The 25,717-nt window shown below is 43.6% G+C and overlaps 2 protein-coding genes across 3 annotated transcripts; both read right to left on the reverse strand.

Annotated features, from left to right (window-relative positions):
* Window positions 1-17: 17 nt before the first annotated feature.
* trabd (TraB domain containing) lies at window positions 18-9,865 on the reverse strand. Of its 2 annotated transcripts, XM_027024158.3 has the most exons (10): window positions 9,798-9,865; window positions 8,813-8,870; window positions 7,808-7,865; window positions 5,121-5,287; window positions 4,352-4,492; window positions 4,133-4,243; window positions 3,797-3,936; window positions 3,541-3,713; window positions 2,877-2,973; window positions 18-2,700 (listed from the first exon to the last, which is right to left on the reverse strand). In XM_027024158.3, the coding sequence occupies exons 2-10, from the start codon at window positions 8,834-8,836 to the stop codon at window positions 2,529-2,531; spliced, it is 1,083 nt and encodes a 360-aa protein (XP_026879959.1). In that variant the 5' UTR covers window positions 8,837-8,870; window positions 9,798-9,865; the 3' UTR covers window positions 18-2,528. The 2 variants fall into 2 exon arrangements, with proteins under 2 accessions (XP_026879959.1, XP_081571439.1); XM_081715313.1 differs by lacking the exons at window positions 7,808-7,865; window positions 9,798-9,865.
* Window positions 9,866-12,056: 2,191 nt separating this feature from the next.
* panx2 (pannexin 2) lies at window positions 12,057-21,414 on the reverse strand. The gene is made up of 6 exons (XM_027024159.3): window positions 21,336-21,414; window positions 18,789-19,370; window positions 16,382-17,493; window positions 15,308-15,440; window positions 14,726-14,920; window positions 12,057-14,564 (listed from the first exon to the last, which is right to left on the reverse strand). Exons 2-6 carry the CDS (start codon window positions 19,015-19,017, stop codon window positions 14,266-14,268), a joined length of 1,968 nt encoding a protein of 655 aa, XP_026879960.2. The 5' UTR covers window positions 19,018-19,370; window positions 21,336-21,414; the 3' UTR covers window positions 12,057-14,265.
* Between the last annotated feature and the right edge of the window lie 4,303 nt (window positions 21,415-25,717).

The following is a 25,717-nucleotide window of genomic DNA, read 5'->3' on the forward strand; positions in this document are numbered from 1 at the left end:
ATAAGACAAACAGAGACACTGATTGAAATAATTTAATATAATTAAATATTAAAGTTGTATTGCGAATGATCATTTTTATTTGGCTTGTTAAAATCACACAAAAAAAACTTTGACCAATCACCTCTCCGCTCCAAGCCACACCTCCAATATCAAATTAAAATGCATTGTGGTTATTTTTGCTCATCTCGATGGCAAAATCACGAACACTTTGGTGGTAAATATTCCATTTAAATAAAATATCGTAATTATCTAAATACTACTAAGTTTACAAACAAATTTACATACAGTCCCTTCTTAACAGAATAATTGTCATTCATAGGTCAACAACCCTACTGCTCAAAATGCAGAATTCTCATTATTGCACATATTTAACTCAAATCTAAAAAAAAAAAAAAAAAAAAAATCCAAGACCATTGCAAATCATGCAATACTGCTGGTGATTTTAAAGCTACACAATAATTAGCCTCACAATATTTGTTTAAAAGTGCACTCGAGATGAATATTGAATAAAAGTAGCAATAAAGAAGACTTTGACAGTCAGGTCAGAGGTCATCCCAGATCGCGACCTTTAGAGTGCATGCTTCATGCCATCAATGTTTACATGGCTGTCTGCCTTTCTGACAGCTGGGAAGAATAAAACGGGTCCAAAGAATAAATGAAGATTAATGTTAAAAGGTATTCAATAAAATTATATATTTACTAGCAATTCCAAGACCACAGTGACCAGTGAGCACACACACACTGTGGTTCTGACAAACGTTGCTTTGGAGAAGAGCATCTGCCATGTAATGATGGTGGAGTTTGAGCAATGGGTCTTTTTGAAGGCCTTTATTTCTTTACTTTTGGCCAATACTCCACTGGACAGTATCTGATCTGATTGTAAGGGACGTTATACGTCACAATCATGTTTGCAAATCAAACTGCAAGGGAAGCATTTTAACGATGGGACATACCACTGGAGGGGGGGGGGGGGGGTGCTCCATCTGCTCAACTGCAGAGTGAAAGAGCACTAAACCCAAACTCAGGAAGTTAATGTCCAAATAAATAAAACGAACATTTGCAAACATACATAAAAGAAGACTCTAGATTAATATAATACCCATTTATTATTATAATACGATCAGATGGAGAGAGATCAAATCAATCTCACCCATTTTCTGTTAGCCCTTTCCTAGGTAACATGAAGTGAGGCACTTGCCGGATGCGCATTTGTTCTTGATCTCATGTCCAGAGAGAGAAAAAAAAAAAAAGACGACAAAACCCACCCACTCATTTCATCCAAACTTTAGGTAGTGAATGACGTGGACGCACCTAGTTCACGTTTAGGTAGTGAACGATGTGGACACATTTGGTTCACGTTTAGGTGGTGAACGATGCGGAAAGAAGAAAAACTGCAACATGGAACTTCCCAAGACAGTACGGTCAGGGCATTTTCTCTCATGTTGGTTGAGAACAATGTTTGAGGGGGTCATGGAAGTTACAGATCGATAATTGTGACCATTACCCCCTCAAGACCACACACACTTCGGCATTCAGATAGGCCCAATTTATGTGGATGTTACATCACAGGTTATTGGACAGCCTGGAGTCTTCAGACATTTCTATATCATGTCACACATACAAAAAAAATAAATAAATACTTTGGTCGAAATACTAGTACCATATGCATTAGATAAAATGTAACAAGACAGTATCTAACCATTTGCAATACAATTCTAACATGTGATGCCTCTTTCGTTCTTAAATTTTAAATACCTTAAATGATAAAACGGGGAAATTTGGTGCAGTGTTAAAAAGGAAGTGTTTACTCTAGCACTGTCAGGCTTATTCAGTTTTACAGTAAAGTCTTTAATTAACAGAAGAACAAGGAAATATGTTGCATATTCAGTTCTTACCTTGCTACCTAGAAAGTGATATGTGGTCAAGCTCATCACTTAAGAAGCATTCAACATTAAAGAATATCATTATTCTTCAGTCCCTCAACATGACCATTTGATATACAGAGACCAAAAAAACTAAAATGGTAACTGTGCTTTACCGAATTGTATGGAAATGAGATCACAGAGAGAAAGAGGAAAGAAGTACTAACTTCTTTGGCAGTACAACTCCATGCCTGCAGGAACAGAGAGCACTAGGAGAAGACAGGGGCAGGTCCAAGCACTGGAAGCAGACACGGTATTATTTTAATCTAAAAGGGGCAGGTCCAAACACTGGAAGCAGACAGGGTATTATTTTAATCTAAAAGGGGCACGTCCAAACACTGGAAGCAGACAGGGTATTATTTTAATCTAAAAGGGGCACGTCCAAACACTGGAAGCAGACAGGGTATTATTTTAATCTAAGGGGCAGGTCGAAGAGCTGAGAGAAGACAGGGGGGCAGGTCCAAGCCCACCACCCAAAATCCGGTTCTGTTTTGAGGAGCGTCAGCCATTTCTGAACCCCTTTCTCCTGCTTTTCTCCTGTACTTAAGGCAACTGGTGTTTAGCGTAACATCCGGTCTGTGAAGGTCTCTGCTGAAAAGCCATTGGTCAAGCAGGGGCCGGTCGCAAATTCTCCAGCAGTGATTGGACAGCAGGTAGAGAGAGTAAGACCCTCCCCACACCCCCTCCAGCACGATAGCAGGCATATCCCAAAGCGGTTAGCACTGCCCCTTTCAACACAGTCCTCAACACCCAACCAAAGCGAGAGGGTGGAGCCACACTGAGGGAAAGACATGCCATTAAACATGAGACAGGTCACTATATACAAATGAACAATATGAAATTGCTGAATATTAATAATAATAAGTTTAACTTGTATAGCACCTTTAAAAGATTCAAGGTCACTTTACAATAAAGATGGAGAAAAGAAAAGAAAACAAGAAGCAAAAGTCACACCTGATGATCTCATGAATATCGAGCTCTTGGTCCCAGTTCTGTTCAATACCAGGAACGTGACCCATTCCCACCACTCCCACCACCACCGCAGGCACTTCTGGGACACACAGTGGCAATAAACCAAAAGAAAGAAATGAAAAATACTCGTAAGCATTACTGCTCTATCAGCGCAACATGGCTGAGCCTCGACAAAAGCCTTAATTACCATTATGAACAAGTTAACATCACATGTCCATGTGTGCTAGACTACAGACAGAGAGCTTCTACTGTATGCAAGATCCAATTTAATGCCCCTCAAACCTAGCTCCAAATATTCTCATGCATACAAAAGAGTCTTACATTTTTTATTGAATTACATAATATTTAACAATATTTACTTACCAGCATTCATTTAACAACACTTGCCTTATAAATAAGTGATTTATACCTTTAGGCAATGTATGAAAAAAATGGAGCAACTGAACTGAAAGCCAATGTTACTACATTAATCTAAATTAAATTTCCATTGTGTTAGTCAATTCATGCAGAGAATTTATCAAGAATACTGCAATTCATTACAAATATAACAATACGTCAGATTTGGGGGCGGGGGTGGAGGTGATGCACCTCGTTTGTCAGATGCCCACCAACCTGTATGGACCCTCGTTCTACTGCAATTACTCACTCTGGGCATTAGGGGGTGCTTCCACACAGCGGGCGGCCTGTCTGAGCGTGTGCGTGAGGTAGATGTCCCGCTCAGCCACAATGGTGCGGTGCAATGCGGGAAACTCGCCGATCATCTCAGACATGGTCTGCTCCAGCAGGTCCTTCTGTTTACACTTCTCCACGTCCTCTTTGCTGGTACACATACAAACACGGCTTGTTGTTCATCTCCCTTTCTGTGTCGCGGCTGTGAAGGCTGTGCCCGGACGGGCAGGTACCTGATGGGGTCGGACAGGAAGCACAGGCCCCAGGCCAGCCGAGCTTTCTGCCACAGGCTCAGGGCAGCGATGGCACGCTTGAACGTCACTGGGATTGGTCTGTCCCCAAGGTGGAACTTACAGAAGGGGACTTTACCTGCCTGTGGAACAAGGGGGGGGTGTTCTCCTTACACAGAAATGTGTAAGGAGTGCCCAAGCAGGATCATGAAACAGCATGAAGGAGAACCCACATCATCTGCTGTGTAATCACCATGATGAAGAGCTTGTTGTGTGAATGAGTGATGGGAGTGTGTGTGTGTGTGTGTGTGGGGGGGGGGGGGGGGGTTCGTCACCAACCTCTCTGAAGGCTTCTCTAAACTCTCCTCCAGGGGCCATACCTAGTTGCTCTGTGATGTGGGCAGAGACTTTGAGTAGCAGAATCTGCATGAGGCCTGACATCACACCATTCTTCCAGAGCAAGGGAGGGAGAGAGGGGGGGGGGGGGAAGGAAGATGACAACCTCAGAGTAACAGCAGGAAGGGTCTGCAGCGAGGCTCACCTGCCTCAGGGCCTCACCTGTCTGATGGCCTGCTGCACCTTCTCCAGGTTGATGTCTTTGGCCTCCTTCATCAGCATTTTTTCATCCATCTTCAGCATAGACACACGGTACTGGCACAGCTCCACCACCACCACGTCCGGCTGCACCGCCCGGATGGTCTGAGCCACAGCACAAGAATCTCAACTCTGTGCTTCACAACTGGACTGGCATCTGAGGGCCTCAGTGTTAACTTAATCACTAATGTTTAAAAACAGCACTGGACACAAAGGTCATCATCTTGCTATAAAGAGCTAATGTTAACTGAAACAGCATTTTGTAGCTAGTGCTAGGTTACTGGCAGCAGAACAGCTTAACAAAAGCATAGTAACCACCTAGAATACCACGGCAACTACTAGCAATGGCGTAGCAACCACCTCTTTGCAAGCACTGTGTATTCCTTCCAGTAAACGGTTAGTTAACAATTTAATGGTCCTCCCAACACTCTGTTGCCAAAATAATGTCTCAATAAAAAGTAAATAAAAGTCTCAGTTGTTGAATGGCACTTCTACAAAGAGTAATAACATACCATAAAATAACATTAAATTAAGGGGAGAAAAAGACTGTAACTAAAAAACAGCTTACACACAGAGAGAAAGTGAGTTGGGAAAAAAAGATGACATTTGGTTTTAGATTTTCAACTGAACAAAAAACACTGACAGCTAATAACTGAAATAACTATTTGCTAGTAAATTTACTGCGTGTTTTGCAGAGCTTTCTGAGTCAACAAGTAACTTCTCTAGGACTCACCGTCACTACATCCTTCTTACTGCTGTCACTGAAGTGAGCCGTGCCCACCAGGTAGACCACGCTGCCCTCGGGAGTCGTGAGTCGAGTCACAGTGTCAGGCAGGTCAGGACTGGCCTGTCTCCGCTGAGCCCGCATCTGCCACAGAACCTCCACTGCCTCGGAGTCCGCTAGAGAGAGAGAGAGAGAGAGAGAGAGAGAGAGAGAGAGAGAGAGAGAGAGAGAGAGAGAGAGAGAGAGAGAGAGAGAAAAAGAGAGAGAGAGAGAGAGAGAGAAAAAGAGAGAGAGAGCCAGCAGGCCAGAAAGAGAGAAAGAGTGAGAAAAAGAGAGGGGGAGAGAGGTGAGGTCAAGATAGAGCCGTACTTTCTCCTTTATTGCACACATTCACACAAAGGAAAAACAAACAAAAACAAAAACAAAAAAACAACCAACCCAGAACTGAACCACCCTCCCAAATTTAGAAATCGTGGCCCCATATGAAACATTCTAGAATAATTCTATCAAAGCGCAAACTACATGCACTGGTGAAAAACATGTGGCAACATTCCACACCGAGCGACACTAACTCACTAAACCCCAATGCAGAGTTGGATGTCCACTACAGACGTTTTTATTACTTCACTGCTATTTTATTCTCCTTTTTATTAGGTGTTTTTATGGTTATATTATTTATTTTCAAACTTCTCGCTTCTCTGCCTTTTGGATAAGATCAAGTGTAGTATCAATTTTTGATACTGCGAGCTTGATTTATTTGGGGATTTTATTGCATGATTTTAATTGTTCTTGTCTTTTGTGTTTTAGGCCCAGCTCGTCCGGACCAGCAGCAGCAGCCCCTGGAGCATCCAGGGTTTTGGTGGCGTCTATGGACTGGAGGACCTGCGGAGGATCTCCAGTCTGCACCCAGCGGCTGGAGGAGAGCAGATGGCGGACGGTGGACCCCGGAGCCCTGAGCTAGCCGGTAGGGCCTCGGTGGAGGTCCCGGAGCCAGAGGGGACCACCTCGGCGGGATCTGGTCTGGGAGTAGGCGGTGGAAGCCTGCTCAATACAACCAGGTTCCGCTGGGGGAACCCGGGGGATGGGACCCTCTTTATGGAGAGGGTCCCGTTCATACAGGAGGCCCTTTTCAGGGTTCGGGGACTGACGCCGTGGGACCTCATTTGTGCCCAGTGGAATGGGCCCCTGGGGTTCTATGACGTCACGCTCTCCTCCACAGAGATCTACCGTTGGGTCCTGGAGTGGAGGGTGGAGCTCCATCACCACCCCGTGGGCAAGCATTATGTGGTGCACCCCTTGTGGGATGGAAATGGGCGGGTGGTGACCACCCACATTTTCAATCCCCACGTGCCCACGGATGTTATCCGCAGGTTCCTTCAGGAGTACGGTGTGGTGCATCCAGGGGACAGGATAGTCCGAGACGAGCTGGGAATATGGAACAGCGCCGCCAATTTCAGATGACTTTTAAAGAGGACGGCAAGGGGGGGTTGGTATACCCCCTGGCCCTCTTTGCCATTAGAGCTAACCGGAGGTATCTCTTTTACAGGGACCAGCCGGTGTTTTGCCGGAGCTACGGACACAGGATAGAGGACTGCCCAGATATGGAGTGCCTGAACTGCCTCAATCGAAGACATATGGCCTGAGGCTGCAAGGGTCCCCAGAGGTGTCGGCATTGCCGAGGCGAGGGGCACCTTGCCTGCTCCTGCCCCACCCAAGGGGGGACTTATGCTGCTGCGGTCGCTCGGGGCGGGAGCAGAGGATCCATGGTCCCCGAGGTGGTCCCTGGGAGTCCTGGACCGGGAGCAGAACCGGGGAGTCCAGGGAGCAAGGCAGCGACCCCGGGAGAGGGGGAGAGGATGGGGATGACCCCCTCTACAGTCCAGGCTTCCCCCAAGCAGAGAAGTGGATCCTCAGAGTCCAGGCAGTCCCAAGTGACAGAGGAGGTGGCCCCGGCGGCAGTTCGAAAACGGGTGAGGACCTGCTGGAGGACCCTCGGTGACCACCAACGGGTGGCTAAGGCGAGGAGGGCCAGCCGGACAGAGGAGGTGGCGCCCAGAGGTCCCCCTACCTCTATCCACAGGCAGGACAGGACGGGGAGTTTCATTGTCTCCCTCCCCCTTAATAATTGACTTGGACTCTACAGAGGATTGGTGGTGGTGGTTGGGGGGGGGGGGGGGGGGGAGTGTGAGGAAACCTGGAAGAAGGGCTGATGTGTTTTTAAACATCACAGGTTTCCGGGAATTTGTGGGCCTGGGGCTCTTGTTTTAATAATCTTAAATTATTTTAAAGTTTTAAAGGGCATTTACTGTTTATATTTTAATGTTTTAGATGTTTTTATGTAATGTGTGATTGAATGTTTTTATTGTTTGAATTTGTTGAAATGAATGGTTGAAATAAAGTTATGGGGAAAAAAAATTCTCAAACTTTTAGTACTCCTACATATTTCCATACATTTTGTTAGTAGTAACTGTGCTCTGAGAGAGACATGCCAGTAATCTGATATTGAGCTGTGCTGAGAAGAGAAAAGAGAAGGAAGAGCTGGAGATGAGGGAGGAAAAGGAAACAGGAGAGAGAGGTGCAATGAGGGAGATAACCAGACAAGAAGCAATATGATACACTCATGTGGCTATTCAAGTAATCTGGACCTTGGGTGGATATCCTGGTGCACACACAGGAGCATCACCATTAAAACTCACAGAGTCCAAGCGGAAACCGTTGCTGGTCATGATCCTCAGACTGGCCAACTGCCTCATCCTGCAACAAACACCATCCAACTAAAACAGTAGTAAAGTAACAGCTTAGAGCAAGTACTTGACAGCTTGAGCAAGTACTTGACCATAACACCAGTCCTACAAGTCCATACTGTACCTAAGGTTATCAGCAGTTACCAAAAAACACACATGCCCAGAACAGGTCCTGGGAAATAATACAACTAAAATAAAAAAACAAGTCCTAATCATACTAGCGCTTACAAAAAAATAAAGAAAAACACTGATAGAACTTGTGCCACAAGGTCATTCCCAGATATCAACTGAAATGGTGTAATAAAATCCTCCATACACTGTAGACACTTTCCAATAAAGAGCTAGATCCAGGAAAACAATAGACAGTGTCTGTATTGCGGCCATCCAGGACTGGAATTTAAGAACGATAACTTGTCATGGAGGTAACAATGAAAGTCAAAGTCTAGGCATCTCTGACAACATTTGTGACATGTACAGAACAATGCACATTTGAAATATAAAGTGGCATATGTTTTTCACAAATGAAAAATAGTGTCTCGGATTCAGATTAGAAATTATTCTAGAAGCATTGAATGATCAAAATCTAGATGAATATATTCAAAACCACTATCTCCAATCAATCCATATGTCTATTTTCTTAAGTAGACCCAAATATTTAATTAAACGTGTTTAAAATAATTCAGCTTTACGTTATATTCTTCCAAGGTAGAAATTAAGATCCAAGGGAAATCAGGTATATCCAGCAGGTGTCGCTGTCCGTAATGGTCAAAGAAACTATAAAAATATTTTTATCGGAGCAAGACTAACAATCTGAACCGATCATGATTTATATGGGCAGTATAAAACCACTCGAATGGGCTGTATTATTGTAAACCATGAAACTGCATTCACACGTTTCAAACACGTCCAAGAAAGTCACGTGCTTGTCCCAAGACACGTCCCCAGAAGCAGCCTTACCTCGGATTTGTTTTCTTGATCCATGGTGCAACGTCAAACAAGACGAGTCCTCAGATCCCTAACAAGAAACAAGCCGTTGTAATTTACTTGAGTAAGCTTGGTACGAGGTTCCCATTACAACGCCCTAAGTGTGGAGATTAGCTAGCAAGCGCACAATATAACTCAAGTGCCATTTTGTCCCCAAGACCACGTATCCTCCACCACGGCTCCGCTACAGAAGCGGCCCAGTGCCTATCCAGCAATCAGACAGGCTGAGTGGGTACCAGTCTAATCCAGAAACACAGGATGATGGTTCAATCTGCAGCCTGGTCTAACTAAGCGCCTGTCAGCCTCCTGGATGTGATCAACAGTCAGTAGTCTCGCTACTAGCTAACGCTAACTATTCAGCTGGTGGTTAGTTACCTCAGATAACTCCACTTCAGTCGACCCTTACAAAGCGAAATTAATCCAGCTGGGTAGAGTTCAAACGGTTTCTAAATGTCTTAACGCATTGACTAGACCCAACAAGACAGCAAATATGACACGATATCGTTTAGCTAATAGCGAAGCTAGCTGGCTAACGCGCGAGAGGTGATGACGGCTAGCTAGCCGCAATCTCAGAAACAATGCAGCACAACTCCACACATTTCACTCGTTGGCCAGCTTGTCACACCGGTTTGACATTCCAATACGTTCGTGCCAGCGACTTTGATCAATTTAGAGACACTTTTCGCCTTTCGTGTGGCCAGCTAAACTCTCTAGTGTGGTGTACTGGTGCCCGCGCGGAAGCTAGCTGGCTCGTGATATCACTGAGTTAGCTAGCAGGCTAGCCACATAGCTTCAAACAAACTAGACAGTCCCCAGAGTTTGATTAAAGTTTCTTGCAATGATGTCAGATTATGCCATTTAACAATTACGACAGAATGTTGATCAGTGAATTTAAAAACTACAAAACACTGCCCGAAATACTTAATAAACTCATGACAGAAGAGATGTCTAAACTTACGCCACATCAGCCAGGCAGCCTGCTTTAAAAGTCACTTGGCCCCCCACGTTCCTGCAAGGACTTCTGGGTATTGTAGTGCATTACATGCCGTTCTAGTTCCACAACCAATACCGCGTCATTAGGTTGAAAACCGTATAATTTTAGCTGTGTCTGAAGGCTGGGTACTAATGTAGACACCTGAAACTGACAAATATGTTTGCGTATGTTCGATTTAGGCTTTCTGCTGTCACCAAGCTGAGTCACAGGTGCCCCCCATCACATATCTTCAACCCAAAGCCAAACACAAAGGCTTTTTTGGCCTTAGAGCAGTTCATTGATAGCCACCATTCGATTCTGCAAATATGGGCATTTTTAATTCCCAGCAGTGATATTTTGTATTTATTAAAATGTACCATATGATTTTGACAAATATATTCATAGTATTATTTATTATTCTTTATCTTGACATAAAAATATAAAAATAATGTAATAAAATGTAATGGGTCCAGGCAGACACCGCCTTTGTTCATGTCCTACAGCTGCGCTCTCGGTGTGGAAGAAACCCTGCTCAGGTGTCAGGTACCTGCAGGACTGCGTTGTACTGGAGCAGACCCAGAGTTAATGGGGCACAGCCCAACCTGTTTACCTTGCCAGTCAGTCAAAGGGGCAGAACTGTGCATATGCATTTCCTTCTTTATTTTAAAGGTTCCTTCTCCCTGTTCTGTTGCTCGTTTCTCTCTCTCTCTCTCTCTCTCTCTCTCTCTCTCTCTCTCTCTCTCTCTCTCTCTCTCTCTGCTCATTTTCTGACTGCTCTCTCATTTCTGTCATGAGAAAATAATTTAATAACATTTAATTTGAATAATATCGTCACACATACATGTGAAGTAATAAAACATAACACTAGACATTAATTTTGTGAGTTTGTTTTTGCATTATCAGTGTATGCCAGCCAGGTCCTAAGTGTCAAAAATGAGCAGTTTATTGATTATATTTTTCATTTCACAAGCTTATGTTATCAAGTTAGCAGTGCCTGCTCTTGCTAACATAACAAGTGCCTTTGCTACAGTTGTCTAATATGTGTTTTTGGTAGGATAAATGGTTATAAGTGGCTATCTTTAAAATGTATGTTATTATTACCTTGTCTTCATAGTTGACTTGCTTTTTAAATACTAGTGTAGGTAAATTTCAAATGCTAGCTCTGTATAGTGAGCAGTGAAACTGGCTCTGACTGAAAGTGTTAGCTGCTCAAGTGTTTGGAAAGATGCTGAGTCATTATGGGAAACATAGTACCTGAAGGGAATTAATGTGGCGCTAATGTTTGTCATGTAGTTATACTCAATAATCCAGGTTAAAACTTAACATATTAGGTCTTTTTACTGGATATGTGCCCCATTAAATTGGGTTTAATACAGTGTTATGGGTTTGTGTTGGTGTATTAGTATTTATGCTGGTAGTGTTATGGGTTTGTGTTGGTGTATTAGTATTTATGCTGTTAGTGTTATGGGTTTGTGTTGGTGTATTAGTATTTATGCTGTTAGTGTTATGGGTTTGTGTTGGTGTATTAGTATTTATGCTGTTAGTGTTATGGGTTTGTGTTGGTGTATTAGTAATTATGCTGTTAGTGTTATGGGTTTGTGTTTTTACCTCAGTGCCTCTACTAATACCTTGACACATGGAATAGCTTCTAATTTTTGTCTGTTATTATTTTCTACAGTAGCCTATTTTAAGGTTATGTTATTTTAACACATAAGTAGAGATTATTTACACATTAGAATGGAACATTAGACTTTTTAGTGATGAAAAACCATGTATTTTATCTTTTCTGTGTGAATACTATTGAGGTTACTGTCTAGATGTTCTATGGCATAAAAGAAAATCATTAAATCATCTATTTATTTAAAATGTTTATACCCGTATTTACAGTAATGCACATAGCTTGATGAAAACTAGTTTAAATGTATTACAATTTTATAGAACTTGAAAAAGGAAAATATATTTAATTAATGTATGCAATATTGTGTACCTGTTTTTTGTGCATTACAGACTCTGATGGTTAAACTTAACATTCATAGAGACTGATGTTTTTAATTTGGGAGAGTCAGAAGTGACTATAGCTTCTGAAATACCAAAGCTGTTTAGGAAAATGTTTCTTCAAATTCAATCAACATAATTTCTATGCCAGAAAGAACGTTGCCTAGAAACAGGGTACTGTGATCTATGGGTATGCGTTTATGATCATCTTCAACTCTGACATAAGGAGAAATTTATAATTTGTCAGTCAGCCAAGTTATTTGTTTATTTATTTATTTTCTTAAAATACTTTTTACACCATGACTACATACATTCAAAACATTTCCCAGTGATATCCCCACAAGGGATGATCATTTGAGCCAAGAATATGTCTGATAACACTAATCTCTATTTGATCCCAACAGAAGTACCACTGGCCTGTCTACAAAAAGACTAATCAGACCAATTTTAGCTAGAATTCATATTCTAAATGCAATTAAATGTGTTTGTGTGTATAACTGAGATCCAGTAAAGGACTGACTTCTGCAGGACAAACAAGGTGGTATTTATGAGCCATATTTTTATGAGTCATTTTTCAACTCATTAATGCAACTGGGTATGAACACCCAGTATATAATTCATATGATGACTTAGTTATGTTTGCAATATTGTTGGTATACTTTAGAAAAAGCAGAGTACTCAAAGTTCATCTACAGTATAATGAAGTGCTCCTAATTCCTCAAAGGGCTGTGATATGACAGCATGAAAATGAACAAATGGCAGCTGGAAACCAGACCAAGTAAACCAACTTTAAACCAAGCGATTGTTATGCCAGTACTAAGAGACCGCTCTGTCTGATTATGCATGAGGCTTGATAATCAGACCTTCTCCTTCTGATGGATAAGCATATTTCTTCTGATCCATGAATACAGACACTGTCAGATGGACATCCGTGGACAGACTGCTCAGGAACGGATGGCAGTTTGAATTATGTAGCTATTTATAAGTAAGACAACATCATTCTTTGATCATATGTAGGAATACATCTCAGTAAGTTTTGGTTCTTCCATGTTCCCTCCACAGTTGTAGTCATAATATTGCACTGGTGTTATGGGAGTGCTGGAAATGGATCTAATTCCTAATTACGGGGGCCTTATAATACAGTGCTTATTAAGGCATGTATTATGCAGATAAAATTATGAACTGTTACTGTCAGGACAACGTGCCATAAATTATTTCAAATGCTGTAACCATGATCTTTACAGGTTGTGTAAGACTCTACACAAATCCATGAGTTCACGGTCGCGCGAGTGTTACAGGTGTGTCTGGAAGGCCATCTTCATGGAATCTCAGCTGCTGCTAGTGCTGGAGAGGTAGCAGACGGCGTCTGCGGCTTCAGCCGCGTCAGACAGACGCCCTGTCTGGTGCTGCTTCTGTAAATATGTCCCATTACACCACACAATCACAGTATCCATTTCATGGACGTGAATTCATCGTGTTCTGTGGACATAATAAGGATGGCATGACGTAAATGGTGATGTGTCCATATGTTCCGTATGTACGGCATGTATATTTCAAACAGACACCTTATTGCAACAATAAATATAGTGTGCATTTGCATAATTTAAGAATAAATATATTGCGTTGTATATCTTTTGAAATCCACAACAGGTTGGCAACAGAATGGCAGTAAAATAAAGTGAAATCTTGTGGGAAATGTGCATTTGATTCAGGACACACATTTAGTGAGGTCTATAAAACACAGTCTCATTAGAATTAATTTTCATTCATGTTCCTACCCTTGTCCTATGGAATGTCTCAGGAAAACATTCCATTTAAGTGAGCACCAAGGATTCCCCTTGCAAGTGAAATGACCTTCCATCACAAGTGTTCCATCACAACTGTTCCATCATATCCGTTACATAATAACTGGTGTCTGGTATGCAGAGAAGCATTGTTTAAGGAACCTGTATATTCTGTATGTAAAGCTGCTCCGTTGTCTTCTGTAAACTTCTCGATGGACAGTGTAAATTCTTACTGTTTCCAACTAAAGCACTCTAGGTGATCAGGTGATGTGTGCTGTACCACGAGGGGTGGTGATGTCGTATGAGGTGGTCAGCACAGTGCTGTCAAACAATTCCCCCCCACACCCCACCCCTCCAAGACCTTGCTAAGATCAAGACATGGAATAAGTATGTGCTATCTCTGAGTGTGTGTGTGCATATGTGTGCTGGCACGTGCGTGTATGTGCACTTGAGTATGTGTGTCTGTGTATGTGTGTGTGTGCACGTGTGCACGCGCGTGCATGTGCAATTGAGTGTGTATATGTGTGTGTGTGTGTTTGTGTGCATGTGCATGTATGCGTGCATGTGTGTTCGTGTATGTGCACGTGCACTTGAGTGTGTGTGTGTGTGTGTGTGTGTGTGTGGGTGCATGCATGTATTTGCACTCATGTGTGTGTATGTGCGTGCGTGCGCCATCAGCACTCTCCTGCAGTGATAAGCTCTCCAGGTCTCTCCACTAGTTTGTCTGTATGCTCCCGGTCGTCTTCCTCCTCCTCGTACAGAGTGTGGTGGATGCTGAGCAGTGGATGTGAGACCTTACAGCTGTAGGATGCGGGCTGGCTCTCAGACTCAGGGAGCTGTTTCGCAGGCTCCATGGTCTCAGGGGACCCGGGCAGATGTAAGCCAGCCGTCCCTCCGTTCAAAAAGGATGTGGTGGGGAGGGTTACCATGGAAAAGGCAGCGGTGCTAGACTGAGGTGGGGGCTCATTCTTTTCTAAAGGTTAAAGCACAAAAATGGCATAAAGATCATTCTGATTAATGGTTCTACAACATTAGTGACATTAAGCTGTATAGACAAGACTCTAGAAGAAGCTAAAAACATTTAACTATAGTTCATTAACCACAAGGTCACTGAGGGCGGAAGAAAACAGTTACCACTGAGGGCAGAAGAGATGTGGACTACAGAGTGAGCTCCGTCGAGGTACACAGTGTCCATGGAGTGGACATCAGCTGGGGGCTGGGGGTTGGTCATTTCTGATTTAGGCTTTGAGATGTTTGACATATATGGATGGACATCCAGGGAGAAATTACGAGTGTGCTTCTTCTCTGTTCCATTGTTTGTTTCTGCGGCTATTAAAAAGTCATGGCAAACAGGATAAACAGTTGAATGTCACAACTGTTCCATCAAACCAATAGATAATAACTCTAGGTGATCAGGTGATGTGTGCTGTACTGCGAGGGGTGGTGATGTCATATGAGGTCGTCAGCACAGTGCTGTCAAACAATTCCCCCCCACACCCCACCCAAGACCTTGCTAAGATCAAGACATGGAATAAATACGTGCTAGCTCTGAGTGTGTGCGCGCATGTGTGTGTGTGCACGCGTGGGTGTGTGTGTTGAATTTCGCTTGACTAAAGTTGATTAAACATGCTCCACTATTAAATGGCTGGTTAGGAGCTGCTGGAGGGATCTCATGGTCATTCTGGAATGTTCTCTGAGTATGAGTTTGCCACTCACCTTTGGGAGGGTTTTGAGTGTTCTTGTTGTCCAGTAGAGGTGCGATGAAGCTATCCGCCACGGTCTTCCGACGTACAGGCTTGGGTTTGTCTGCTTTGATGCTGTTCTCCAGACGAGTCAGTGTTAGTGGTTCCTGCACAGTCGTTTAGACACAAACAGTGATTGTGCTGATTTCATTTGCATGACTCTTGAAGTACTGAAATATTCGCATGGTTGGCATCATTTCTAAGGCACTTTAAACGTAGTGTTGATAGAGCTGAAAGAGCTGAGTTATGAGAGGGTGTTTAGCGCTGCAGTATTTAATAGATATTTCACTGAGACTCCTCGCTGGGCTTTGCACACCATGATTTCTCACTCATTTCCTCACTTCATAAAACATGAAAGGAAAGTGCTGCTTTGATTCCTCAACACAGTGAGTGAGGACCAGTTAGAAACCTGTTCTGGTTCTGACTACTTAGCTGACCAAGCAGGAATGAGCAGTACCAGTAGCAGATACCTCTCCGACACTGGGGGACAGTCCGTGCGGTCTTTTTTTGGAGTAGTTGTCCAAATTACACGGAGCTTCTGGGGCCTGGATCAGTATTGTATCTGCTGCAATGCAACTGACCTTCTGACACTTTGCTAAATATGTTTACGTTTACATTTACGGTGTTTAGCAGACGTTCTTATCCAGAGCGACTTACAAAAGTGCTTTGTCATTTCCTCATAGATTATATCCTAGTACAGTACAGTAGGTTAGAGTCCAAGATACCAATGAACTCGAATACTGGTGAAATACAAGGATCAATGTTGATGGCTAGAAGTACAAAACACATATAAGCTCTGGAACAGACAGCAATCAGTGCAATAAACAATAAGTACTAGATTTGGTCAACATAGGAGCAGTAAACAATACCCTAAAATAAGTACTAGAGTTTGTTAGTCAACATCAGTGCAGTAAACAAGTACTAGAGTTTCAGTGAGTCAACACAGGAGCAGGGTCAGTGGTCTTTTAAATATTCCACAAATAGGCGCGTCTTCAGGCTGCGTTTGAATTGCTAGGTTAATGCTACCTGTGTTGTCATATGCACTTACTTTAAAGGGCTGAGGCAGAGGGTTGGATGTGGGAATCCACTTGATCTTTTTCCGGGGTCTTTTGATGACCGTCTCTGCTCCCAGCTCGCCCACGCCAAGCACAGAGGGGTCGATGCTGGGGTCGACTGTCTGGATCCCGGATTCTCGCACAGTGGGCGTGGCGTCATGGTTAGACTGGGCCAAAGCAGCCAGCAGCTGTCGCACCACGTTGTCGTACATCAAGTCGCTCTCGTTGGTGATGAAGTCCAGCCTGTTCAGAGACTTGATGTGGTCCCTGTTCTCGTTACAGAACATGGCCAGGATGTTGATGTCGCAGAACTGCGACTTCTGCCAGCGTCGCCGCGTCTTGATGCCCACCTTGTGCAGCTTGTCAAACACGAAGTTGGACTTGCGCACCACGAACAGGTGCAGGAGGTTGAGCAGGATTATGAGGTTCACCGCGCAGAGCAGTGCCAGATCCACGGCGGCCATGATCCGCTGGAGCTGCACAGCCGGCAGCTTGCAGTTCACGCTCAGACGCAGCTCGGGCACGCTGCTGACGTCGGGCGGCTCACCCAGAGCACAGGTGAACTCGTTCTGCCTCTGGCGAGCGTAGTACGTGCTCAGGTAGGAGATAGGGATGGAGCTGAGGCAGATGATGGCCAGGTGCCGCGCCAGGTACAGCTTGGCTAAAAAGTTACTCTGCCCTCGCCGCTCCAGGTACTTCTCAAAAAGGTTCTGCTCGGGGCTTTTCTCTTTCTCGGCGTTCTCGATGATCTCGCGCCGCTCTCGTTCGCTAATGCCCGGCCCTTTGGACTGGATCTGTTTCTCAATCTTGGGCGCCCGTCCCTCGGCCGCCCGGTGGTAGCAGTTGTCGATCTCGTGCAGCAAGAAGTTGAGCTCGGAGGTGAGGCGGGTGGAAGCAAGGAATTCCCAGCCCAGAGCCGGGATGTACATGATCCCTGCAAATGCCAGCAGGGCGTAGGGCAGAAACTTGTGCTCGAACAGCGAGGGCCGGAATTCAGGCTCCACTCCCGGAATGGCGTCCCGGAGCTCTGTCCAGCAGTAGCCTCGGGCATAGAGCGCCTGGTCACGCGTGAAGTTGTGTGGGGTGTAGCAGTATATCGACTCCTCTTAAAAAACAACAACAACAGGATAATAATAGAGGCTTATTTTAGAAGCTTGTCCTTAAGGTGTGCTGACAAACATTAAACAACATATCAGATACTGTAACAGAAAGCAAGGACAGGCTACTCATGTCAGGCCCAGATGTATTTTCCAGGGAAAAAGACTGTCATCAATTTCCCATTAATTAAATAGTTGTGCTGCGCCTCAGACAGCAGATGAACCATTCAGCCTTGAGAATCTCTCGCGGCACAAACGGATGGATGTGTGGTGATTACTGCATTACTTACACCACCCTGTACCAGCCGAACAGAGGATGAAACGGGTCGCACGGTTTTCCGTTGCCTATCCTAACCCCTTTAATCCGCAGCTGCATGTATCTTGGTATGGTGGGGTTATAAGAAGGTATGAAAACAAGGTTTCCATCACTCCAAGAAAATGCAGCACGTACTAACATCCATACATATTGCAAAAGATATGGAAAATGGAATATACTATGGAAAAATAGCTCCTAAAGTATTTGGTCTTGCATGGATTTCACTAGAATATTACAGTTAAATAATCTAAATTTATTTCCGACTCTGCATGTGTCCACCATAACGTCTCCCACGGGTCTGTTGTGTTTGGGTCTATACGTCCTTTATTGTGCAGGTATTTTCTCAGGTATGATCTTGTTCACACTAACCCATCTGGTGCCTCCACACCCGGCATGTACGTGTCCTGACCACTCTGTGGTAAGTCCCAGTGCTGCTATGCAGTCAAACTGACGCAGCGTTCAGCCTAAAACAGCCCCCCCCCACCACCAAACATTTCCTCTCCTCTCTCCTTCACCCTCCTCCCTTTTTAAACTCTCCACTGATCTCCCTTTCACCAAACTCAGCACTGCATACGTAATCTCCCCAGCGCTAGGCTATGGAGACCCTGTTAGTTAAAAAGAACACATCCATCCTAAAAATCAACCTTTCCCATATCATTAGAGTGGTTTACTCCATAACAAACAGGTGTGTGTGTGTGTGTGTGTGTGTGTGTGTGTGTGTGTGTGTGTGTGTGTGTGTGCGCAAGCTAATGTAAATATTTAAAGTCTTCTAAGGACCTAGTAAGACCAAAGGACCAAAGTATGTGGGGACCTAGTATCTGAAAAGTCAGATACTAGGATTATAGGGGAAAAACCCCTAAAAGCAGCCAGATGTGTGGGTAAGGTTTCACAAGGTAAAACATGCGTGAAGAAATATCTGACATCACTCAACAACTGATTTGTACCTTTGGCTGAGGCCTGAAAGAAAACCTGTCCACAAGCACCAACCTGCAAAGTTCCGTGTGAAGACCAGGGTGACTAACAGGATGGGGATGATGACCGTTCCTATGGTGACAACCCGGTCAAAGGGCAGCTCGAGCTTGAGCTGCACCATGAGGCCGGCGAGTGCGCCGCCCTTCTCGTCCTGTGAGGAGCCAGGTAGGATCAGCTCCTTCAGCTTCTCCCCCGCGAGCAAAGCTGTGGCCATGTCTAAGTTCTGCTCGAAGAGATTCTGCATCCGGCACACGCAGCCCGCCCTCGGCTAAGACCACGACACGCTGGATTGGATGGCCTGGCTCTCCACGCTGCAACGCGACAGGCTGAGGAGCGCGTGTCCGTCACAGTGCGGTCGGCAGTGGCACGCAGGGAAGGATGTGTGCTGGGGGAAGATGACGGACACATCCGCAGTCACAGAAGGACCAGTGTGGTTGAGCTGAAATGGCTGGTGCTTCTCCTGGCCCTGGTGGTTGTACTGGGTGATGCTGAGCTCGGTCTGCACAGAAGCACGAGGGGAATTACGGGGTCACGCTGGGACACGGCTCCTTTAATGAGTGCTGACAGAGGCATCTATGAACGCTGCTTACACAGACCCTGCAAGACAAACACAAAAAGGCTACCTCAGATTATCTGAGGAACCACCACAGATTACCTGAGAAACTCGCTCAGATTCCTCAAATGCCATCTCACATGCAATCTCAAATGCTACCTCAAATGTTGCAAATATATACAATAACAGCAGAAATAAAATCTGAAATATATTGTACTTGGTCAATATCTGCATTACTGTCTTTCCCATAACTAAACTGTCTTTTAATACATTGTGAACATCCCCGTACACTTTGAGACTGTTAATGGTGTGCTTTAACTCTAGTGGTGGTAACAGGCTGTTCTTTTAACTCTAGTGAGGTAGGTCTGTGTGGGAAGTTTACACTGAGCACGGCTACGTTCAGTAACCCTGAGCGAACCCCAACCCAGCAAGGTTTCAAACCCAGCAATGACAAGTGCACGTTCAGCATCTAAAAGTATGCATCAAAACACTAAATGTTTTGCAGGCTTCTCCAATGAAGACCATCACTGACCACAATAAACATAAAGTCAAAAACCAAGAGGGTTTTCCCCCTCCAAAATCCAGTTTATCTTGAATTGAGCTTATATGACTAAAATAAACTTTCTTCCAAATTGCAGGACTTCATGAAAAGGAAAAGTGTCCGTGTATATATGACCAACATGCTAGTGTTAGTGAATGGTACACTGTGTTTGGTTATCTTATAGCCTGTACTGTTAGTTTAAAATAATAATTACTGAAGTAGAAGCAAAAATAGTCATTTAAATTATTAGTTATGTAAAAGTACGAAGGTATCTGTCAAAACGTTTACTAAAGTAGTGAGTTATTTAATCAGAATAGTCAGACATCACCTTTTGCCTCTTTTTTTCTCACAGACTTTGAAGATAGTATGATTTTTTAATATTTTATTATTTATTTATTTATTAATATTTTCTTGAGTTTGGTACTGTCATTGACTCCTTTGGTGCTAAGTACACTCCTCTGATCCTCGAGTCTGCTCGACCCCAGGAAAAGGTTGACCCCAGCTGACAACATCCTGTTTCAGCTATAAGTAGGCTGGTCTAAGCGAAATTATTTTGCAACTATATCAGCACATTAATCTTATTAGCATATTAGTCTTAACCCAAGTCCTCTTTATAATGACCTTAACGCGGTGAAAATCCTTCCCGGACTGAAGAGGCGTTACGTGTTCATTATAAAAGAACTTACTGTAGTTCACACAGGGCGCGTGATAAGCTATCCCCCCGGAAACTGAATATTTAATAATCAGAAATGAGAAAATCACCTGAAACTACTCTACACAATTAATGTTCTCTTACGTAGGAAGTTAGCTACTGTCTTTGTTTAGCCAGACGTCGCCTCGAGTGTAATATAATAATAATAATAATAGGAACGGTAACGTATTTTAATATCCCACTCGATTTTTACCCCAGAAAAAGTTTCGGACGGTAACTGAGCTCTTCGGTAAGCATAAATATGGTTCATTTTTTTAAAGTTATGATGTATTATGAAATACTCCAATGATGTCATATCCTTAAATCATTCTCGCTGCGGAATATATTGAACACACCTGTCAGCATGTGAAAATGCATGTAATGGAGCAGACAGCTGCCCATGCGTGAAAGCGAAGTAAACGTGAGGAGGTCAGATGCGCGGTAAGAGGCGCTGTCCTGACCTTAGTGCTGAAACGGGCATTTCGCTCGCCTTTCTGTGTGGCTGAGGCATTGCAGCTCGGAATGCAGGCAGAATGCATGACATTATGCATGACCAACAGAGAAGAGCCCTGAGATAGACAGGGATGAGACTGAGTTGTGCCACACTCGTACTTTGCTTGGATGATGTGTCTCAAGCCTGCGGTCTCGGTCAACGTACAGCGGACAAGAATTGGCGCGTCGCGGGGAAAAAGCGGTCTATTTGTCGCTGTCTACAAAAAAGGAACTCTGTCACAATCATAGATGTAGAAGAGAGTGTGTGATATAGCTCGTACTCACCAATACTGAGCATCCTTGGCGTCACAAGAGTTAATCTGCAGTGCGGGCGAGCCGTTACAGCGTGTATCCGGGTACACCGGTTTGTTCCGCCTCCCTCCACCCCCGCCAGTCTCTGATATTTTTTTCACTCTGCTTTTCAGTCTTATTCTCTGTTTATCCTCAGTGACCCCACGGAGAGTGCTCGCTCTCGCGTGCTTGCTCGGTCTCGCTCACGCGACACAGCAGAATTCCGAGTTGAAGCGTCTGGCGACCTTCAGTGCACTGACATTAGACCGAGAAGTTAAGGGTGTCTTATATATCCGACGTGATACAGGTGATATGGCTGAGCAGCTATATGCCTGCGGTTACCTCACTAACATAGTTGCTAAATCAACTAAAATTAGTCTACTCAAGCAGTTATGGGGTAACCGCAAAAACAGAGGGCACCGTTCCTTATATTTAAAGTTGCGATGTGATTGGAGAGTGAAGTATAAGGAGTAGGGAGTATTTTTGCTCACTAAATGTTCTGTCATTAGGGAGACTTTAGCACACAACCGGCTTCTGCGACCATAATATTACCACCCGTCTCCCCAAGCCAGTTTGTACCGGTCGGGGCGACGTTTATCACGACTGATTCCAAATATAGGGTCTACGCGACTGCGACGCAGCGGGAATCGCCGCGAAGTTCAGCGACGTGTGCCGAACAGTGAACGTTTTTACACTGGTCTCCAGTAGCTGTCTCACTAAGCGCAGTAAGCATAGTGCTGATTCGGTCATTTTTGTCATTTCTGTAAGTAATAAAAAAATTTTATAATGCGCAAACAAGTTGTTTCTGGGAAATTGAAGCAGTAGTCTGACCCTAGTATGACAATTGCATATGACAATTGATCCGACAGTGCGATCACAGTCCTTTCTAAACATTATTGTTCTCCTGGTAAACCCAAGTCGCTGGGTTCTCACGTCTAGTATTTCCTTGTGAATTGTTTTTAATAGATGGCCTCCTGCATGCAACAGTTCTGGGACCGACAGTAATCCCTACATGCGTCTTCCCATTGTTACGACCCCGCCTGGGCTGTGAGGTCGTAACAAGGAAAAGAAATACAAACGGCTAATGTAACTGAAGTTGTGAAAAAGTGAGCAGCAACAAAACAAACAGAAGCACAAATGGAAGGTTTTTTCAGTGTATTTTACAAAGGTTATGATTCATAAAACAAACAAACAATCATACTGGTGCAAATGTCTTCAGGAGTGACCCAAGCCAAAATAACAAACCAAAACCACACTAATGAAATAAAACTACACACTAACACCACAAGAAATACAACAGACTTTCTTAACTCCCTGACACAAAAACAGAGACAAAACCCACACCAAGCAAAAATGGCAGTCACTCCCTACCACCAGTGTCCAACACCAAAACACCAAACAGACAATATTTACACACTATCTATATATGTATATACACACAGTTACTGAAGCAGGAGGGGCAAAGCCAAAGTCCAAAAATGGGGAAAAACAAGGTCACACAAAAAGTCATACAAATTTTGAATCACAGCCAAACAAAACTCCAAACTAACACAGTCTCCCTTTTTCTCTCTCTCTCTCTCTCTCTCTCTCTCTCTCTCTCTCTCTCTCTCTCTATCTCTCTCTCTCTCTCTCTCTCTCTCTCTCTCTCTCTCTCTCTCTCTCTCTCTCTCTCTCTCTGACAGTTGGCTGGGAAACCCAGCAAGGTACAGGGCAGAGTCTCAGTCACACACACCCATCCATCTTTCCGTAACCCTCCTAACTGGGAAGCGTTAGCTGTTTTCCTGCTTGTTTCATTACTTTTGTTCTCATTCTCTCCATCTGTAAGTGGCATGCGTGCTGTCAGGGACTGACTTGGCTAGTCAATAAATGTATCCCTGTTTCACCTGGAAACTCTTGCTTTATGGCTGTGTTTCAGGGCCCTGGTTGTGCTTTGAGGTGAAGTGCGGGCCTCGGAGTGTTCGGAGGAATGCTTCGATACTTCTGTACACTACACACTTCATAAAGATAAAGATAAATGAGTCAAATCTAGTGGCAGCCATACAGTCCCATAAAGTCCCATACAATCCTATACATCCCCATACATCCCCATACATTCCCATAAAGTCCCATACAATCCTATACATCCCCATACACTCCCATAAAGTCCCATACAATCCTATACATCCCCATACAGTCCCAAAAAGTCCCATACAATCCTATACATCCCCATACACTCCCATACTGTCCAGTACAAACCATTGCAGTCCCATACACTCCCATGTTCCCACAAATGAGACATGTTCTGTATCATGTGTCCTTTTTTTCTACACTTTTCTCAGTTTGTCCCTCTAGTACTTGTAATCCTTCAAGTTCATCTGTCTGTAAGACTTTGTCCCTGAACAGTGCAGGTTGTATTGTTGTATTGTTTGCAGCATTCTTCAAACCTTCACTACTGTTGTCTTCCATGGTTCACTAGGCTGCCCTCTACTGCTAAACACACCATTTTGCTCATATTCTTTTTAAAAATGTACCAAACAGGGTACAGGGTTTTTGTTTTTGTTTTTTTACATCTAATGTTTCTCTAGCCACAACTGAAAAGTTTCTCTGATTCATTCTGATTTTCATTGTGATAATAGCCTATTACAGTCATACCTCTTTGGTACTCAACAGGTGAGACAATGTCAGACTAAAGGTCTGGACCTTTAGTTGGAGCTCTTCTGCATGACCTGACAGGGCTCAGATACACAGCTGCCCAGGGAACATCTCAGCAGCCATCTGTTCAACTGAATGTTACTCATAGCCCCCTGAAATTGAAGAGACAGAGGAGACAAGAAGGGCCATAATTCCTAAGCAATGAGGATTCATTTTACTATTGAACAACTACAGTGCTCTCTGTCAATCTAAAATGTTAAACAACCTCAAACCAGAATATTTAAGAAAGTACATGTGAGGTTTTGGCTTTCTTAGGAGAATATTTGTGTGTGCATAATTATTGGCCAACTCTTAGTGTGCAGAACTAACATACAACTAAATGAAAAACAGACATCTCTTAAATTGAGAATAATAAACAACTCAAAATTTACAAATAAACAATTCTGAAATTTCCATTAAAAAAATGATCAGTATAGCCACCATTCTTTTCAATAACAGTCATAAGCCTTCCGTTCACAGAGTCTGTCAGTTTTTTAATCTGTTGATGATCAACTTTTCGTGCACAGCCTGCCAGACACTGTTCAGTGAGTCGGACTGTTTTCCTTCACCGTAAATCTCCCGTTTAAGAAGACCTACAAGTTCTCAGTAGTGTTTATGTGAGGGGAGGAAGGGGGCGTGTCATTATTCTTTCATCTTTAAGGCCTTTACTGGCCAGCCATGCAGTGGAGTATTTCGATGCATGTGATGGAGCATTGTCCTGCATAAACATCAGGGTCTTCTTGAAAGATGCAGACTTTTTCCTGTACCACTGCTTGAAGTGTCTTATTATAAAAACTGGCAGTAGGTTTGGGAGTTGATTTTGAGTCCATCTTCAACCCAAAAAGGTCCAACTAGCTCATCTTTCATAATACCAGCCCACAGCAGTACCCAACTCCACCTTGCTGGCGTCTGAGTTATAGTGGAGCTCTGTGCCCGTTACTGATCCAGCCACGGGCCCGTCCATCTGGTCCATCAAGAGTCACTCACATCTCATCAGTCCATAAAACCTTGGAAAAATCTTCAGATATTTCTTGACCCAATCTTGACATTTCACCTTATTTGTCGTGTTCAGTGGTGGTCGGGTTTCAGCCTCCCTTACCTTGGCTATGTTTCAGTACTGAACACCTTGTACTTCTGGGCACTCCAGGTAAATTGTAAGAAATTTTAAGAATTTTAAGAGTGCTACATCCCTCTGAAACACTTTTTACAATTTTTGACTTTTCAGAGACAGTTAAACCTCTTTTTTTTTTTTTTTCCTTTGGCGCATTTTGCCTGAGGAGAAGAAGATGCCTAATAATTCTGCACACCTTGATATAGGGTGTTGATCTCCTTAGGCCACATCCTTCCTCATTACAGAAATACGATATGCTTAATTCCAAAGAGCATTCAAGTTTATACAACTTGGAGTTGGAAAATATGCATAAAAATGATATGGTCAAAATACTCTCTTGCCTAATAATTGTGCACACAGTGTATGGTGCACACAGTAGATATGTGCATACGCTTAAATAACAGCTAACATTCAGAACGCTGATCACAAGGTTACTGCTTGAATTAAAATCCACAGCCAAAACAGCAGTGTTACTCTACAGTTTCTTATGACCACACTGTAGGTTATGGCTTTATCCTCGGTACAAATATCTTACACTCTCTGCAATCATGATTGCATGAAAATATGAATCAGATTAGCATATAACGTTAAAGGA

The sequence above is a fragment of the Electrophorus electricus genome, chromosome 6 (genome assembly GCF_041902795.1).
Source record: "Electrophorus electricus isolate QZ-2024a chromosome 6, ASM4190279v1, whole genome shotgun sequence".
In the NCBI taxonomy this organism is placed as follows: Eukaryota; Metazoa; Chordata; class Actinopteri; order Gymnotiformes; family Gymnotidae; genus Electrophorus; species Electrophorus electricus.

Bases quoted from the DNA above. Each gene is read 5' to 3' on its own strand.
- trabd (XM_027024158.3), bottom strand. From the start codon at position 8,836: ATGGATCAAGAAAACAAATCCGAG. The intron at 3,937-4,132 runs GTTGGTGACGAA...CTTGTTCCACAG, and splicing joins TTAGAGAAGCCTTCAGAGAG to GCAGGTAAAGTCCCCTTCTG. The intron at 2,974-3,540 runs GTGAGTAATTGC...TGTGTGTCCCAG, and splicing joins AGCACCCCCTAATGCCCAGA to AAGTGCCTGCGGTGGTGGTG.
- panx2 (XM_027024159.3), bottom strand. From the start codon at position 19,017: ATGCAGAATCTCTTCGAGCAGAACTTAGACATGGCCACAGCTTTGCTC. The intron at 14,921-15,307 runs GTGAGTGGCAAA...ACTTTTTAATAG, and splicing joins CACTCAAAACCCTCCCAAAG to CCGCAGAAACAAACAATGGA. The intron at 14,565-14,725 runs GTAACTGTTTTC...TTTAACCTTTAG, and splicing joins CATCTCTTCTGCCCTCAGTG to AAAAGAATGAGCCCCCACCT.